Source organism: Staurois parvus, unplaced genomic scaffold (assembly GCF_062004578.1).
Source record: "Staurois parvus isolate SC_StPar_1 unplaced genomic scaffold, SC_StPar_1.0 ptg000578l, whole genome shotgun sequence".
Taxonomy (NCBI): domain Eukaryota; kingdom Metazoa; phylum Chordata; class Amphibia; order Anura; family Ranidae; genus Staurois; species Staurois parvus.
In genome coordinates this window covers 7,781,859-7,797,952 of record NW_028318374.1, presented here as the reverse complement: position 1 = coordinate 7,797,952, position 16,094 = coordinate 7,781,859, and the positions used below count along the sequence as shown (strand labels likewise).

Sequence of the window (16,094 nt, the reverse complement as noted above, 5' to 3'; positions counted from 1 at the left end):
ATCTATGTCTTGTGTTGTGATGCACTATGTTACAAATATGGTAGATGGAAGTTTTTTCATCTGTTGTTGAGCACTGACAAATACAACAGGCTACCTTAGTCCAACGCAGTTTGATACACAAAGAGTTTGGTCAATGTATTGGTTTTAAATGTTGAATGTTGTTTTAATTGATTTGATTTACCGCAAAGACTAATACATCTTTAACATCCTTCTTAGCATGTATAGACTCATTATTAATATTATTATTATACAGGATTTATATAGCGCCAATAGTTTGCTCAGCGCTTTACAGTATAAAGGGAGACAATACAGAAACAATACAGTTCAATACAAGAGGGATAGGAGCAGGGGCGGACTGACAACTCATGGGGCCCCCGGGCAATAGGGGATCATGGGGCCCCTGTGTCCTTGCCCAAACTCAAAAAAGCCTATGAAAAAGGTACCAGGGGCATCTCATGGGGCCCCCTACTGACCCCGGGCCCTCGGGCAGTGCCCGAGTTTCCAAATGGACAGTCCGCCCCTGGATAGGAGGGCATTATCCTTGGAGCTTACAATCATTTACCTGCACTCGAATCCTGTTAGCCAGAATTTGCTGTGCCTACTTTTTTGCTAATCTTATACTATGTTGTAATGTTATAATCGTATATATCTTTGAATCTCATTGTTGAGAGACTAAAGTCCTAGCATAATAAAATGGTAGTTTTGCTTCTTTTATTGTATTAGCCTACAACAATAAAATTAATATTATACAGGATTTAGAAAGCATGAAGAGTTTGAGCAAAGCTGCACAATATATAGGGAAACAGCACAGTTACAAAATCGATATCCAACAGGAATTTACAATCTAAAATTCTATAGGATTTTTTTTTTTTTAATTTTGAAGTAGTTCTAATTACTCATCATATTTGCATTTATTATTATTAGCATATTAGCACTCTGCTACCTTGCTGCTTACTGCTCATCTGATGACGATATCTCAGGCCTAAAAATGTTCCATATCAATGCAAGAGTGCCACCCAGTGTCCAGACACTGCCAGGATAAGAAAACTACTTACATCGTGTGTATATATATATATATATATATATATATATATATATATATGTAATATTATTATACAGCATATATAATGCAAAGAGTTAGGACTCTACAAAAAGCAGGGAGATGTTACATTTGCAGTACAATTCAATACAAAAGGAATCAGAGGATCCAACCTAATTAAAAAAAACAAATATATATATATAAGGATTACATATAAGGATACACTGTATGTGTGTGTATATATATATATATATATATATATATATATATATTACATTGGTACTTCGTGTTTTTCTTTATTAGATATCTATGTGAAAAGTGATCAGTTGAATAAATTTAAGTTGCACAATACTGTGTATATATGTATGCATATACTGTATATATATATATATATACACACAGTATTGTGCAAATTCCATTTATTCAGCTGATCACTTTCACATAAATATCTATTAAATAAAAGAGAAGACTTTATTTTTTCATTACCCATGATGTTCAGAAGTACCATTGTGATACTACACTGTTACAGCATAGGTAAAGGGAGACTATTGTATATGCATGAGGCACTAAAAACCCTCAAAAGCCAATCAGATATCATCTCTTATTAGCCTGACTTGGCTCATTTATGGAAAGCTTATTTCTGATTGGTAGCTGGAGGTTACAGTTCAGTATTACCTTCCCTTATGTTATCAAATAAAGGTCTTGATGTACCTATACAATACACACCAATTCACACCGTTCTCTTTCTGCACAGCTGCACGACTGGAAACCTTTACCTTCGGATGAACCTCTGGCTTTTGCGCACCTTAAAATGTTTGGACAAGAACTTATCTATCAAGAATTAAACAAACACTCAATAGAAGGCATCCTCAAGGTGAGCAATGGAGACTGTGAAGGGACGCTTCTGATCCTCTGTCCTCAAACAGAATTTATCAAACACATCTAACCTAAGGCTACATTAAAGGTACACTCCAAGATTTAAAATTCAGTCTTGAAATACAAACCTAACTTTCATTTGCAATTCTGTCTTGAGTGCGGAGGTTAGGCAAGGCATAAAAGTCAGGATTTTGAGGCCCAAGGAATAAAGAGGAACTGAACTGTTGGAAGTTTTGCCCAAAAAAAGAAGACAGGTGGAGGACAAAGGACTAGCAACCTGTATTGTCTGTGGTCTCCCTACTGCTGATCGTTTACTTACTATGTCTTGTTCTGCACTGGGTCTGTGTGGAGATGGCCATCTTGGCAGAGACAGGGCTTTGCTTCCTCGTGTCAGAGCCTCCAGCAAGGAGAACAGTAGTGATATGACCAAATCAAACTTTATGTTAAAAAAAAAAAATTAGAGTGGTTATGATGGGAGTGGAAGGGTGGGGGTCATTATTTATATTTTGAGATGACCATAAATCAACTTTTAGTGTAATTTGTGTGTTTTTGTTTTGTCTAGTTTTTTCCCAGTAGCAAGCTTGCTCTATTACACGCGACTGTGAAGGCACTACAGACGGGTTTGGACATACACTGGTCTAAGCCTTTACTGTCAAGTGAAAATCGCCTAATCGTCCCAACATGTGTGGGTCTACCGCTGGAAACCAACCTGTACTATTCATCAGTTACAAGGGTGCAATTACAAGGTAAATGCTGGGGAAACAGCTTAACGCATGGCTGAAATATGTTGGAACTGTTTAAGGGCTTGTTCTTCTTCCCAAATGCCTCTGTAGCATTAGACAGGCGTTAGAGAGGTGTTTTACAAGCGTTGAAAATGCTCCCCATACACCCTATGTGAGGTTTTGAGGCATTTTATAGTCATTTTACAAGCGTTAAAAACACACCACAAATGCCTATAATGAACTTAATGGCATTAACACCCTCGCAAACACCTCAAAAATGCCTTGCAAATGCTTCGCAAATGCCCCACATACACTTGCCAAGCGTTGGAGGAGCATCACCATAGACTTGAATGGGAGGCTTCAACTCCTCCTGACTTGACATGAGGCGTCAATTTTGACATACTAGCGCTTCAGTCTGAACAGCACTGTGTGCTGCCATCATTTTCATAGGCGTTTGAGGAGCGTTAAAAACGCCTCTCAAACGCCTGCTTTGAACGCTGGTATAACCTGGGCCTAAGGCTTTGTGTACACTGTTGCTTCTAAACATGAGCTTAGGAGTTTTTGGTGGGTTTTTTGCCAAAGTACTCTGGCCAATGAAATTACTAAAATTCCAAGAGCTAAACATAGTACCACATTTACATATGTTTTTGCCTCGTTTAGCTTTTTTCTGCTGCTAGTAGAGTTAATGTCTAAGGCGGTTCCAGTGTACATGTAGCCTAATCTGTGAAAGGATTTTTAAACCTGTCCATCTAATCTTGAGATTTACACACCCATGCCAAGCAGCACATATGGTTCGGTGACCTGACTTTTCAGTGCTGCAGTTAAGCAACACAGCTAGGCCATCTCCTCTGCCTCAAACCTGTGAGTGGACAATGAATGAGAAGTAGCAGTCTAACGCCTCATGCACACGAGTGGCTTGACCTGTCTCCAATTCCCAGAGTATTCGAGAGCTTGGAAAATGAAGGTGCAAGCATCCAACCCCATTGCCAGAAGCTGACAGGCTGAAATATACAGTGACTGGATGCTGTAGCAAGCGGGACTGTTCAGGAATGTTGCAATACACTGTACATCAGTGTCAGTGTTCAGTAGAGATATAAAATATATTGCCAAATGTATTGGGACATCTGCCTTTACACGCACATGAACTTTAATGGCTGCCCAGTCTTAGTCCATAGGGTTCAATATTGAGTTGGCCCGCCCTTTGCAGCTATAACAGCTTCAACTCTTCTGGGAAGGCCGTCCGCAAGGTTTAGGAGTGTGTCTATGGGAAGGTTTGACCATTCTTCCAGAAGCACAAATTATGAGGTCAGGCACTGATGTCGGATGAGAAGGTCTGGCTCGCAGTCTCTGCTCTAATTCAACCCAAAGGTGTTCTATTGAGTTGAGGTCAGGACTCTGTGCAGGCCAGTCAAGTTCCTCCACCCCAAATTTGCTCATCCATGTCTTTATGGACCTTGCTTTGTGCACTGGTGTGCAGTCATGTTGGAACAGGAAGGAGCCATCCCCAAACTGTTCCCACAAAGCTGGGAGCATGAAATTGTCCAAAATGTCTTGGTATGCCTTAAGAGTTCCCTGCACTGGGACTAAGAGGCCAAGCCCAACCCCTGGAAAACAACCCCACACCATAATCCCCCTCCACCGAACTTTACACTTGGCACAATGCAGTCAGGCAAGTACCTTTCTCCTGGCAACCGCCAAACCCAGACTCTTCCATTGCTGGACAGAGCGTGATTTGTCTGAGAACATATTTTCACTGCCCTAGAGTCCAGTAGTGGTGTGCTTTACACCACTGCATCCGACGCTTTGCATTGCACTTGGTGATGGAAGGCTTGGATACAGCTGCTCGGCCATGGAAACCCATTCCATGAAGATCTCTATGCACTGCCGTAGTGCTAATCTGAAGGCCACATGAAGTTTGGAGGTCTTTAGCTATTGACTGCAGACAGTTGGCGACTTCTGTGCACTGTGCAATTCAGCATGAGCTGACCCCGCTCTGCCATTTTACATGGCCTACCACTTCATGGATGAGTTGCTGTTGTTCCCAGTTACTTCCACTTTGTTATAACACCACTAATTGTTGACTGTGGAATATTTAGTAGCAAGGAAATTTCATGGATGGACTTATTGCACAGGTGGCAACCTATCACGGGACCACGATTGAATTCACTGAGCTCCTGAGAGCGATCCATTCTTTCACAAATATTTGTAGAAGCAGTCTGTATGCCTAGGTGATGATTTTATACACCTGTGGCCATGGAGGTGATTGGAACACCTGAATTCAATGATTTGGAGGGCTGGCCCAATACTTTTGGCAATATAGTGTATATATAAAGTACAACAGAAGTACCACTCGACACATCCAGCATGTATTAAAGCCTGCTGTACATTTTAACATGCTGGATGCTGCACTGTGCCTCCCGGGACTTAACATTGACACTCCAAACCACCCTTAGGCATGTGAGGTCATCACCCTGCTCTTTCCTGTCTAATTGTTCAATTTTAGTATGTCACAGTTGGAAAGCCATCCTTCATGATCATCAGTGTACAAAAAGCTTTAGGGCTCTTTCACACGGATGTTCCAATCGGGTCCGCCTGCCCGTTTTTCAGGCAGACCTGATCGGAACCTCCATTCTCCTCTATGGAGCGGCAGGTGTAAACGGACATGGGTCCATTTACACCCGCCGACATCCGATCCACCAAAAAAGGACGGATGGGGATCCAATTCTCCTTCCATCCGTTAGATCGGATCGGATGATAACAGACAGGGGGTTCGTTTTCATCCGACTACCCATTGGGGAGAGCAAGCAGCTCTGTTTCTGCTTTGCAGCAGCAGAATGGACACAGAGCTGTCATCCGCTTTGCTCCCCCTGCTGTGCAAACGGGTCCATCCTGTGTGAAAGGACCCTAAAGGAGAGCATGGTGGGGGCAAGGTGAGGTCAGAGACTTTTGATCAAAGTTATAGGTATGCTTACAAATGTGGATTGCAGCTTTCTATGTATGACCTGTAGGCCTGGTTCACACTATCTGGTTCACATGCGTCTCCACTGCCTAAAATCTGTAATTAGACAATGAATGAGAAGTAGCAGTCTAAGGTCACACGAGTGGCTGGATCTGTCAACATCAACTCCCAGAGTATCGCGGGTCTGTGTGCCGCATTTGCGTGGGCACGGCAGCCCATTCATTTGAATAAGTTGCTGTACCTGTGTTTCATGCAGGAAAAAGGTTCCTGCACCATTTTCAAAACACAACTGCCGGGAAGTCACATGGTGCTTTCGCACAATGCAATTTCTCAGTGATTCCCGCACCAACAAATATGATGCAATTTTAGATGCGTGGGGGTGCCATTAAGAATGATTGGCATTCCTGCACATTTTTAAATAGCAGCGCGTTTTAGCTGCGGGTGGTTTCAGGTATGGGAACAGGTGTGATTCTTCCACCCACAATAGTGTGAACCAAGCCTCAGAGTTGGCCTCCACCAACTTCTTGAGGAAAAAGTCAAGAGAGAGAATAGTTGTGTTTTAAGTGCCGCTTTATGAATTGACCTTAGACCCAGCCTGTCCAGACAGTACGGTCACCTGTGACTTGGCACCAACCACAGGCAGTCTAGCTCTTTAATACAACACAGAAGTTGAATGCTATTTTACTTGCGATAATTGCATTAGAGAGGATATTCTTCCAGTCTTTTAAAGTGTAAGAAGACAATGACTTTCCTAATAACATTTCCTAATAACTTTTCTAATTAAAAAAAACCATTAGAACACCTGTAAATTTCCTCTCTGCAAAGCAGTCCACTACGAATCGCTGTTAGGGAGGGGGTTCCAATTGTGAAAGGAGCCTTACATTTTTGGGGCGAGTTTTCAGGGGCTTAGCAAATTCTTCTTGGTCCAAGCAGTACTGACACCCAGTTTGCGTCATTATCTCTTTATCAGTACTTTTCAGTTGTGGACCAAGAAGAGGGAGGTAGACCCTCTAAAGTTTGACCTGAGAATGTAACTGTTAATGCAAATATAAAAGCGGCAACGACTTCATTATACTTCATTAAAAGTCTAATGTCAATTATTAGTAGATTATTATTAGTAGATTAGCATTTACACCTACGCCATGTTACACAGAATTTATATTTCACTGTTATTCATTGATCTATTTTTTAATTACTAGCTCAGACTCATATCACTCCCAACCCTAAAGGTGATCTAAAGATTCTCCAGTTACTTAAATCCAACATTAATCTGAAGACAAAGCTTTCCCTAAGGTATGTACACTGTATAATGTGTATGTAGTTTGTATGGGTTACTGAACAATACTGTTCTTTTCACTATTATTAGTGCATCTAAAGCCAAAACCTTTCTTTTTTTTTAATTTTGGATAGAGCAGGGAAGTGTTTCATATTTGCCTGCTTTCACTGATTCGTCCTCTCTGTTTGTTGTGGGGACCACTTCTACCAGGAGAGCAAAAGATGGGAAAACCAACCAACACTTTTCACCAGAACAGGAACATATTTCCATAGGGACATCAGTTCTGATGACATCTGTCCCTTCATTTCAGAAAAAATTTCTCTGACTTCGTGTTTGGACCCCATAATAAGGAATACAGTACTCCTTTAATCTGGAGATGGCACATTGTAGACTGTTATGTGCAAGCTGGGTTACAGCTGTAAGCTGGTGGTCCGGCTGTTGACAAGAACAAAATTATCATCTGACGCCATTTGCAACTGACACTACGGGAGCCTGGAAAGGGACTGCTTGTCCTCTATCATGGGCTCCAGGAGGCCAACTTTGGGAAGCTATTGCATACGATTGCATTTCCATAAGATTTGGGTGGCCATCTTGGACACAGAGGTGGTACAAATAGCACCTTCTGAATCACATTTCTGCTCCCTGTAGTGTGGGAGTGGATATAGGGACAGGACCCTGAAGGATAGTGAAGGGGTAGGCTTAAACAAAGGGGCAGGTTCTTAGCAACAATGTAAAGGAATATCCATTCTGCAAACTCCATATCCAGTGTGCTGTACCACTTAACACTGGGAAACCCTTCATAACATGGCTGGGTTAGGACAGTGCCCTCTGCTGGGATAAACGTATCAAAAAATGATAGGAAGAGCCAGCAACTCAGATGTCCATCTTCAAGTCTTTATTGGCTACATAGTGGTGACATTAAATTAAATATAATGTGTTTTGTAGCCTTAGTCATAGCATAATACATACTAAAATGTCTGGACATACACGCACATCCTCCACCCATAGACAAATAAATTGGTGGGTGATGGGTAGAGGATGTGTATATATGTCTAGACTTTTTAGTGTGTATTATGCAAAGAATAAGGCTACCTATTGAAATGCATTAGATTTATTTTAATGTCACCACTGTGTAGCTAATAAAGACTTGAACACGGACATTTGAGTTGCCAGCACTTCTTATCATTTTACATTTCATTACAAGGGCATGGAGTACACTTTGAGCCAGAGAATTGTTTGATCAGACTCCATATCTGGATATCCTTTTACCCTGCAGTGAGCATTGCTGGGATACATTTATCCTAAGAATATCCTGTTCAAACAGGAATGTGGAACAAAAGTCTCCAATAACAAAACTGCAAGCAGGAAGCCTCCTGATTGCGGAAGAAACATGCAATGTTTCTTGAACTATAAATGCAGCTCCCCCCTAGTAAGAATGCTAGGTAAATTTAATTTTTTGGCTCCTTCTGCAATCAGGGAAGCAGAGATTGTTTGACCTGGTCTGTTCAGGGTTTCACAGGCTGGGATTTGGATTGCTTTCCCCTGCCTCTAGAAGAAGGTTTTAGAGCTTAGAGTGGAAGAATTTAAATAGGCAGCCTGAATATTTTTCAGGGCCTAGCCAATCCCTGGAGAGGTGCACTCAGATGGTGGCTGAAAAAGAGTCTGGAACCCTGGAGAAAATAGCCTGTACCCAGTAAGGAGAGTTTCCAGCCTCATGTGGGCTAAGTTGGACTGGGTTGCTGTCCTGTGAGGTCTCAGTGGTTCAGACATCTGGAAGTGACTTTGAACTGACTGCAGGTTTTCTCCAAAGGCATCTAGCCTAGAGAAAAACTGCCTCTCTCACTGGATTATGTCTGGAGGTAGCCGGAAAATGTGAAGCTGTCCTGGGGAATTGTGAGTAAATACTGCAAACTGATCCCTGTGACAGTAGAGTTCTGGAGATTGCACTGCAGCAGTTTTGTATTGGCACAAGGAAAGCACATGCCAAAAAGACTTGCCCCAAAGTCTTCAGCTGTGAGGGAATAGACTATTCATTGCTCAGATTAGCTTTAGGAGAAGATAGTCCTCTAATTGCTGTTTGGTATTATTTTTGGAGTATCCCATGCCCCTATCCTTCTACTATTACCAGTTCTACAAGCAATTAAATGCAAAAATTAACGACAAACCCCTAGACTGTTAATTGGAGCCAGAGTGAATGAACTATCACTTGGATAAACAGGCATCATCAACACTTTTGGGGACGAACCAGTTGATATCTGCTTCCCCTGCGGGGGGCAGCACTGCTTGCCTGCTCTAATTGCCTGCTTGCAGTCTTCTTTTGATCGTATGCTGAATAGCGATCCTGTAGGTTGGGATAATTTAACTCATCTTGCTGGTGACATCATCCTGAGCCAGCCAAAGAAAACGTAAGAAGTCAGGTAGAAGATGACACTGCCGACAAGGTACCTCAGACCATTGAAGAAGGTAAGTATTGCGGCCTTTAGTTCCTTTTTAAAGTGTTATTTAAAGTCAGTTTGTTTCTTATATCAGGCAAAAAATAACAAACTCACATGTATTTGATGCTTTTTTTTTTAAATGTCTTCCTCAGAGCTTGATTTTTCAGTTGTTCCTTGGCCATGTTGCTTGATGCCCGTTCTTTCTGTGCCCCCTGTGCCAGGATCTATGGAGTTCTTTAGAGTCCCTGGTACATGCTCACTTGCGCTCTGTACTCTAAGTCTCTGAGTCTACATGCAGCCACTCCCGAATCCCTTGAGACAGAATAACATTGGGGGTACAGTGTTAGCCAGCAATACAGAGGATAAAGATTTGGGGGTACTTATTTCAGATGGTTGTAAAATGAACAGTGTGACCAGGCAGTGGGAAAAGCAAACAGAATTCTAGGATGCAATAGTAGAGAAGTCACCAGTTGGAGGGATGAGGTCCTGATTTCCTATATAGATCTTTAGTGAGACCTGATTTAGAATATTGGGCTCCATTCAATAAAGCAGATCACATTCGGTATTTAAGTGTCTGGACACATTTTCTCTAAATATTGCATGCGATCCTATCCTTTTAAATTCATTATGCCGTTTTGCTGTATTTACCACAAAACACTCCAAACGCTCAGTAAATACCGCATGCAACAGCTTTTAACTTAATTCACAAAAATAAATAAATACATTTGGTAATTAAGTAGTGGTCAAGGCATGCGGTAATTAAGGAATGTGTTGGATTTAACTGGTTGTTAAGAAGCCGGAAGCCGTCAACGTCCTTAACAGCCAGTAACTGTCATGGTTGTTAAGGAGCGAGCGACCGCCAAGTCCTTAACAACCGATGACTGATCTGCTGTCAGTGGGATTCCCCGCTAACAGCTGAATTTAAATGTAAAAATTAAAAGTTGAGAAAAAAAAAACAGTGTGTGCCCCCTCTCGCTCCCCGATCCATACCATGCCCTTCAGGTCTAGAATGGATTTTAAGGGGAATCCCAATCCAAATTTAAAAAAAAAATTTGCCTTGAATATAATCTGTTCTTTCCTTTTTACATTTAAAACTAGGACACTGATTTTCAATTACTTTTACCCCATTTTCTAGTATGAACAAGGATATAGTGTTCATGATAGGGGTGAACACCAACCTTATCCAAGCCGGATTGGAGCACAGAACACAGGTCAGCTTTGTATTACCCGCAAACGTGGAAGTGAACTTGAATGTTGGGCAAAAACACTTCAAAATGGATTTTATTCCAGCGCTGCCAGACAATGAGTTCTTTTCCATAAGGTATTTAAATCTGTCAATGTTACTTCTCTCTGCAAATTAAATGGTGCCATTAAAATAGATGTAAATCCTAACTTGATGACAATTTGTTTGCCAAAGTGCTGCATATCATAAACAATAGCCATGCTTTTCTTTCCAAAAAAATCCTGTTTTCACCTTTCTTTTATCCCTTTTAAGGCACAGTGGACCTTTGGGACCATGTTTCATAATGCACTTACCATAATTTTATCCTTCAACAGCAGTTTAATGAAATCGGTTCAGCACATATTTGGAACTTATCTTGAAGATTTATGGTGTGCTGACAATATATGTTTTAACATATGTACCATTCCCCAATACTCCACCCTCAAACTGCCCCCACTTTGTGGAGTGCTTATCCCTGGAGCATTATGCTATTGCTATAGCCAGGTCATCCATTCACAGATCCGTTCATCTTTGAATGGAAAGACCAAAAGTTGCATGTGCCACTTTGTCCGAAGGAATTACAGATGGCATGGGCACAATTGTCATGATGTCACCACACTTGTAGTCCATTGATCACTTGCTCCAGCCCCAACACAGATGGTCTGTACTTTTTTATGAACTTGGGGTGGGGGTTAAACAATGCAGAAGCATGATGAACTGATTGCAGTTGCAATGCTCTGCAGGCTTCAGTGCAAAAATGTAATACATGAACCTGCTTAAGTGTCAGCTACAAATCATTGCTCTGAAGCAGCTATTTCATAGTGACAGCAGTAGACCATGCCCGGACAACATGTTTAGGCATGGCCACTTGGCCAATGTGACAATGCAGAAAAACAAATTGGAGACATTTGTCACCCCTCAACAGGAAGCAGCTGAGAAAAGACCCTCATTGCCAGATCAGCGGGTGTCCTGCTAATAAAAGCTGTAGATTTTAAAAGACTGAAAACAACTTTTCAAATTACATCTAATGAGATTTTAGTGATTGGGATTAAATCTAATTAATCTGACTGCAATATATATCTGTGTGTATGTTTCTAATTGTGTGTCTGTGATAAAACCTTTGCTACCGCAGTGATATTGGCGGTATAATTATTTGCTTATCAACTTATTTGGCAATGGAGGCCAAAGGTGCCAGTATGCAATGTGATTATGTCTTCATATACCAGTAATGAACAATTTTCATATCTAAACAAAGTGTTTGCGAATAAATCTCTGATTATATATGACTGTAAAATGATGCCGCTGCGTAGGCTAATTTAAAGTATTTGAAAATACACAAAATTTCAGACCTTGCACTTAAACGACTTTCCAGGGAAAATTAGTTTTTCTTCCCTTCATTTTATTGTTGGTCATGTGACCATTCTGCCCCCTCTTTTTCCCCCAGCTCCAAGGGTGGTGAATGGAGGCTCAAAAAACATGAGTGGCTTCCAGTGACATCGCAGGTCCCATGGGCTCTTTTGATGCATACAGCCTGTGATGTGATCAGGGGGTCATTAAGAAAATGCCCCTTACATTGATCGTCAATGGGAAGAAGACCATTCTTACAGACAGCTAAAATGATCACTGGTGTCATTTCGCTGGCTCTGCCAAGTGGTGTTAAAGCTGAAACTATGTAGGCACCATCAGATGGGAGGTCAATCAGCCACAGCTCAAGGAACCCCTTACAACCTCTAGAGGAATCCTAGTTGAGAAAGGCTGCTGTAGATGGAGATACAGGGATTATTGACATCACTTGATGCTTTCTGCCTTCAGCGCGCCATGCTTGGACATGATGGCCTGCAGCTACAAAATAGGATAAAAGGATACAAAATGATTATGCTAGGATGCATTTGCTTCCATATCTGGACACATATCTTCAGCCATTAGAATAAATCATTATTTGGGCTTAACGGCTTGGGTTCAGAAGGTCTCCACAAAACAGTGTCCCCCCAAAAAAAGGGGTCACCCACATACATGAATTTGAGCCATTAAAAGAGCCAAACAAACCTCTTAAGAGTCCAAAACCTTTTTTTATTAGTCTTAGAAATGATAACAGGAAAAACAAAAGAACACCAATGCGTTTTAGGGGCCAAAAAAATCCTGCTTCATCAGGGTTTGAACAATGTATTAAAGTGTCTGATGGACATGCAAAGTGAAGCTCCTGGATATATAAAGCTATGGTAGGAGATACGTCAGTGAGTGAAAGTGCCAGCATCAGACAAGTGCATTTCGTAACAAATCAATTTCGAATAAAAATTAGATTTTCTGAAATTCGTATGTATATGAATCTCCGAGTGAACATAGTAACGACTGTCAGCAAATCCGAAAAAAAGTTATAATATCAAAGTTAACAAATGCATTTGTTTCATTCACTTTATTTGGATGACGTTACATGATGGGGTAGCAGTTCGTGGCCATGGAGAAATTAATTACATTTTCGTATTTGTTTGATAATTCAGATTCAAGTAAAGTTATGATTTAAGTTAAATTATAATTGTCACAGTCAGTCAGTTCAGTTCCACAGTCTAATGCAGGGGTCTCCAAACGTTTTAAACAAAGGGCCAGTGTACTGTCTTTCAGACTTTAGGAGGGCCAGTGGCCCACTATGGCCAGTGAGTGTAGAAAATGTCTGTTGGTCAGTGGGAGCAAAAAAATTACATAGCGCCTGCGGTTAGAAGGAGGAGGAATAGTGCCCCATCGTTGGGATCAGTGGAAAGAAAGAGAATAGAACCCCATCATTTGTGTCAGTGTCAGGAATAGTGCCCCATCATTTGTGTCAGTGGCAGGAATAGTGCCTCATCGTTAGTGTCAGTGGCAGGAATAGTGCCCCATCGTTAGTGTCAGTGGCAGGAATAGTGCCCCATCGTTAGTGTCAGTGGCAGGAATAGTGCCCCATCGTTTGTGTCAGTGGCAGGAATAGTGCCCCATTGTTAGTGTCAGTGGCAGGAATAGTGCCCCATCGTTTGGGCAGTGGCAGGAATAGTGCCTCATCGTTTTTGTTAGTGGCAGGAATAGTGCCCCATCGTTAGTGTCAGTGGCAGGAATAGTGCCCCATCATTTGGGCAGTGGCAGGAATAGTGCCCCATCATTTGGGCAGTGGCAGGAATAGTGCCTCATCGTTAGTGTCAGTGGCAGGAATAGTGCCCCATCATTTGGGCAGTGGCAGGAATAGTGCCTCATCGTTTGTGTCAGTGGCAGGAATAGTGCCCCATTGTTAGTGTCAGTGGCAGGAATAGTGCCTCATCGTTTGTGTCAGTGGCAGGAATAGTGCCCCATCGTTAGTGTCAGTGGCAGGAATAGTGCCCCATCGTTTGGGCAGTAGCAGGAACAGTGCCTCATCGTTTGTGTCAGTGGCAGGGATAGTGCCTCATCGTTAGTGTCAGTGGCAGGAATAGTGCCCCATCGTTAGTGTCAGTGGCAGGAATAGTGCCCCATCATTTGGGCAGTGGCAGGAATAGTGCCCCATCGTTTGGGCAGTGGCAGGAATAGTGCCTCATCGTTAGTGTCAGTGGCAGGAATAGTGCCCCATCGTTTGTGTCAGTGGCAGGAATAGTGCCCCATCGTTTGGGCAGTGGCAGGAATAGTGCCTCATCGTTTGTGTCAGTGGCAGGAATAGTGCCTCATCGTTTGTGTCAGTGGCAGGAATAGTGCCCTATCTTTAGTGTCAGTAGGAGGAATACTGCAACATTGTTGGTATTAGTGGGTGTAATAGTGCTCCATCTTTTATGTCAGCGGGAGGAATAATGTTCAGACGTGGAAGGAAATATGGCTCATCACTGGTGCCAGTGGAAGGAATGTGGCCCCACTGTTGATGTCAGTGAGAGGAATTATGCCCACTGTTGGTGTTTGTGGGAAGAATTATGCCTCATCAGCGGTCTCAGTAGGATAAAATAATGCCTTTTATCAATGAGAGGAATAGTGTCCAAGGGCTGCATAAAGGCAAGCAAAGGGCCGCATCTGGCCCTCAAGCCACAGTTTGGAGACCACTGGTCTAATGCAATTCTTAGGTTTGAAAAGTTTGGGTACGCCAAATTTTGCATTATTTATGCCATTGTCTCTGAAAATATCCAAATAACGAATCTACCCAAAATAGAGAACCTGAAAACTAATATATAGCAATCTTTTGTAAAAAAAAAAAGTTTCAAAATGTTTTGAATCCACCTGGACCCACGAATATATGAAACGAATGGTGAAGATATGAAATGAATTCCGAAAACAAATCGATTAAATAACAAATACGACACATCCAAAACTAAATGCAATTAAAATTTCTGGTGTGCACATGTCTAACTAGTATCAGTGGCAAAGCAACGATTGTGATTCAGTGACCTTACTTTTCTCCATTGCAGTATGCAGTATAGCTTGGTCATTAACCCATTAACAGGGCGGACAGGCAGATAAGGAATTTTAATGTAGAAGAGACATATTGGGGTTGATTTATTAAAACTGGAAAATCTGGTGTACCTGTGCATAGAAACTAATCAGCTTTCAGGTTTTATTATCAAAGCTTAACTGAACAAGCTAGCATCAGTGGCAGAGCAATGAATGTGATTCATTGACCCTACTTTTCCCCTTTGCAGTATGCAATATAGCTTGGTCATTAACCCACTTCCAGCCTGGGGATTTGATTTTAAAGCAGTATCTGCAAATTAAAATTGATAGCAGTATTTGAAAATACGTTCAGATGTATATTTATCAATGTTTTCATCCAAGACACACATTTTTCACATGAGATTCAAATAGAAAAATGTGTAAATCTTGGGAGAAATATATATGAGTCTTGGGTGAAAACACTATTTTTATTTGGGGTTCTCATGATCAAATTGGCAATTATTAATAATCTGATCTAAATAATTTTTTTAATGACTGTGAGGAATGTAATAATGGCAACAGTTGACATAGGGGGTTATTTACTAAAACTGAAGAAACCAATCAGCTTCCAGGTTTTATTGCCAAAGCATGAATGAACAAGCTGACGTTAGAAGCTGATTGGCTACCATGCACAGATTCTGAGTGCTCCAGCTTCAGTAAATCTCCCTCATAGTTCCCAACTATCCCAGATTTGGAGGAACTCTCTCTCTTTTGGAAGTTCCTCTATCCATCTTTCCTCCTCATTTTGACTGATGTACACTCAGCAGCCACTTTTTTAGGTACACCTTGCTAGTGCCAAGAAAATCTCCACACCATTACACCACCACCACCAGCCTGAACCATTGATCCTGCTGGAAGCAGCAATCAGAAGATGGGGACCTTGTAGTCATAAAGAGATGGACATGGTCAGCAACAATACTCAGGTAGGCCGTGGTGTTTAAACGATGCTCAATTGGTACTAAGGGGCCAAAAGTGTGCCAAGAAAATATCTCCCACACCAATAAACCACCAGGCTGAACTGTTGATGCAAGCCGGATGGATCCATGCTTTCATGTTGTTTATTCCAAATTCTGACCCTACCATCTGACTGTTGCAGGAACCAGTCTGCTCATTCTCCTCTGACATCAACAAGGCATTTTTATCCACACAACTGCC

The 16,094-nt window shown here is 41.7% G+C and overlaps 1 protein-coding gene across 1 annotated transcript in view; it reads left to right on the top strand.

Moving 5' to 3' along the window:
- LOC149450248 (vitellogenin-1-like) overlaps positions 1-16,094 on the top strand; it is a 201,681-nt gene that overhangs the window by 89,233 nt on the left and 96,354 nt on the right. The window contains exons 16-19 of the mRNA XM_089692207.1: positions 1,794-1,913; positions 2,478-2,661; positions 6,796-6,889; positions 10,443-10,628. Of these exons, the coding sequence (XP_089548333.1) occupies positions 1,794-1,913; positions 2,478-2,661; positions 6,796-6,889; positions 10,443-10,628 (584 nt within the window). The remainder of the gene's footprint in view (positions 1-1,793; positions 1,914-2,477; positions 2,662-6,795; positions 6,890-10,442; positions 10,629-16,094) is intronic.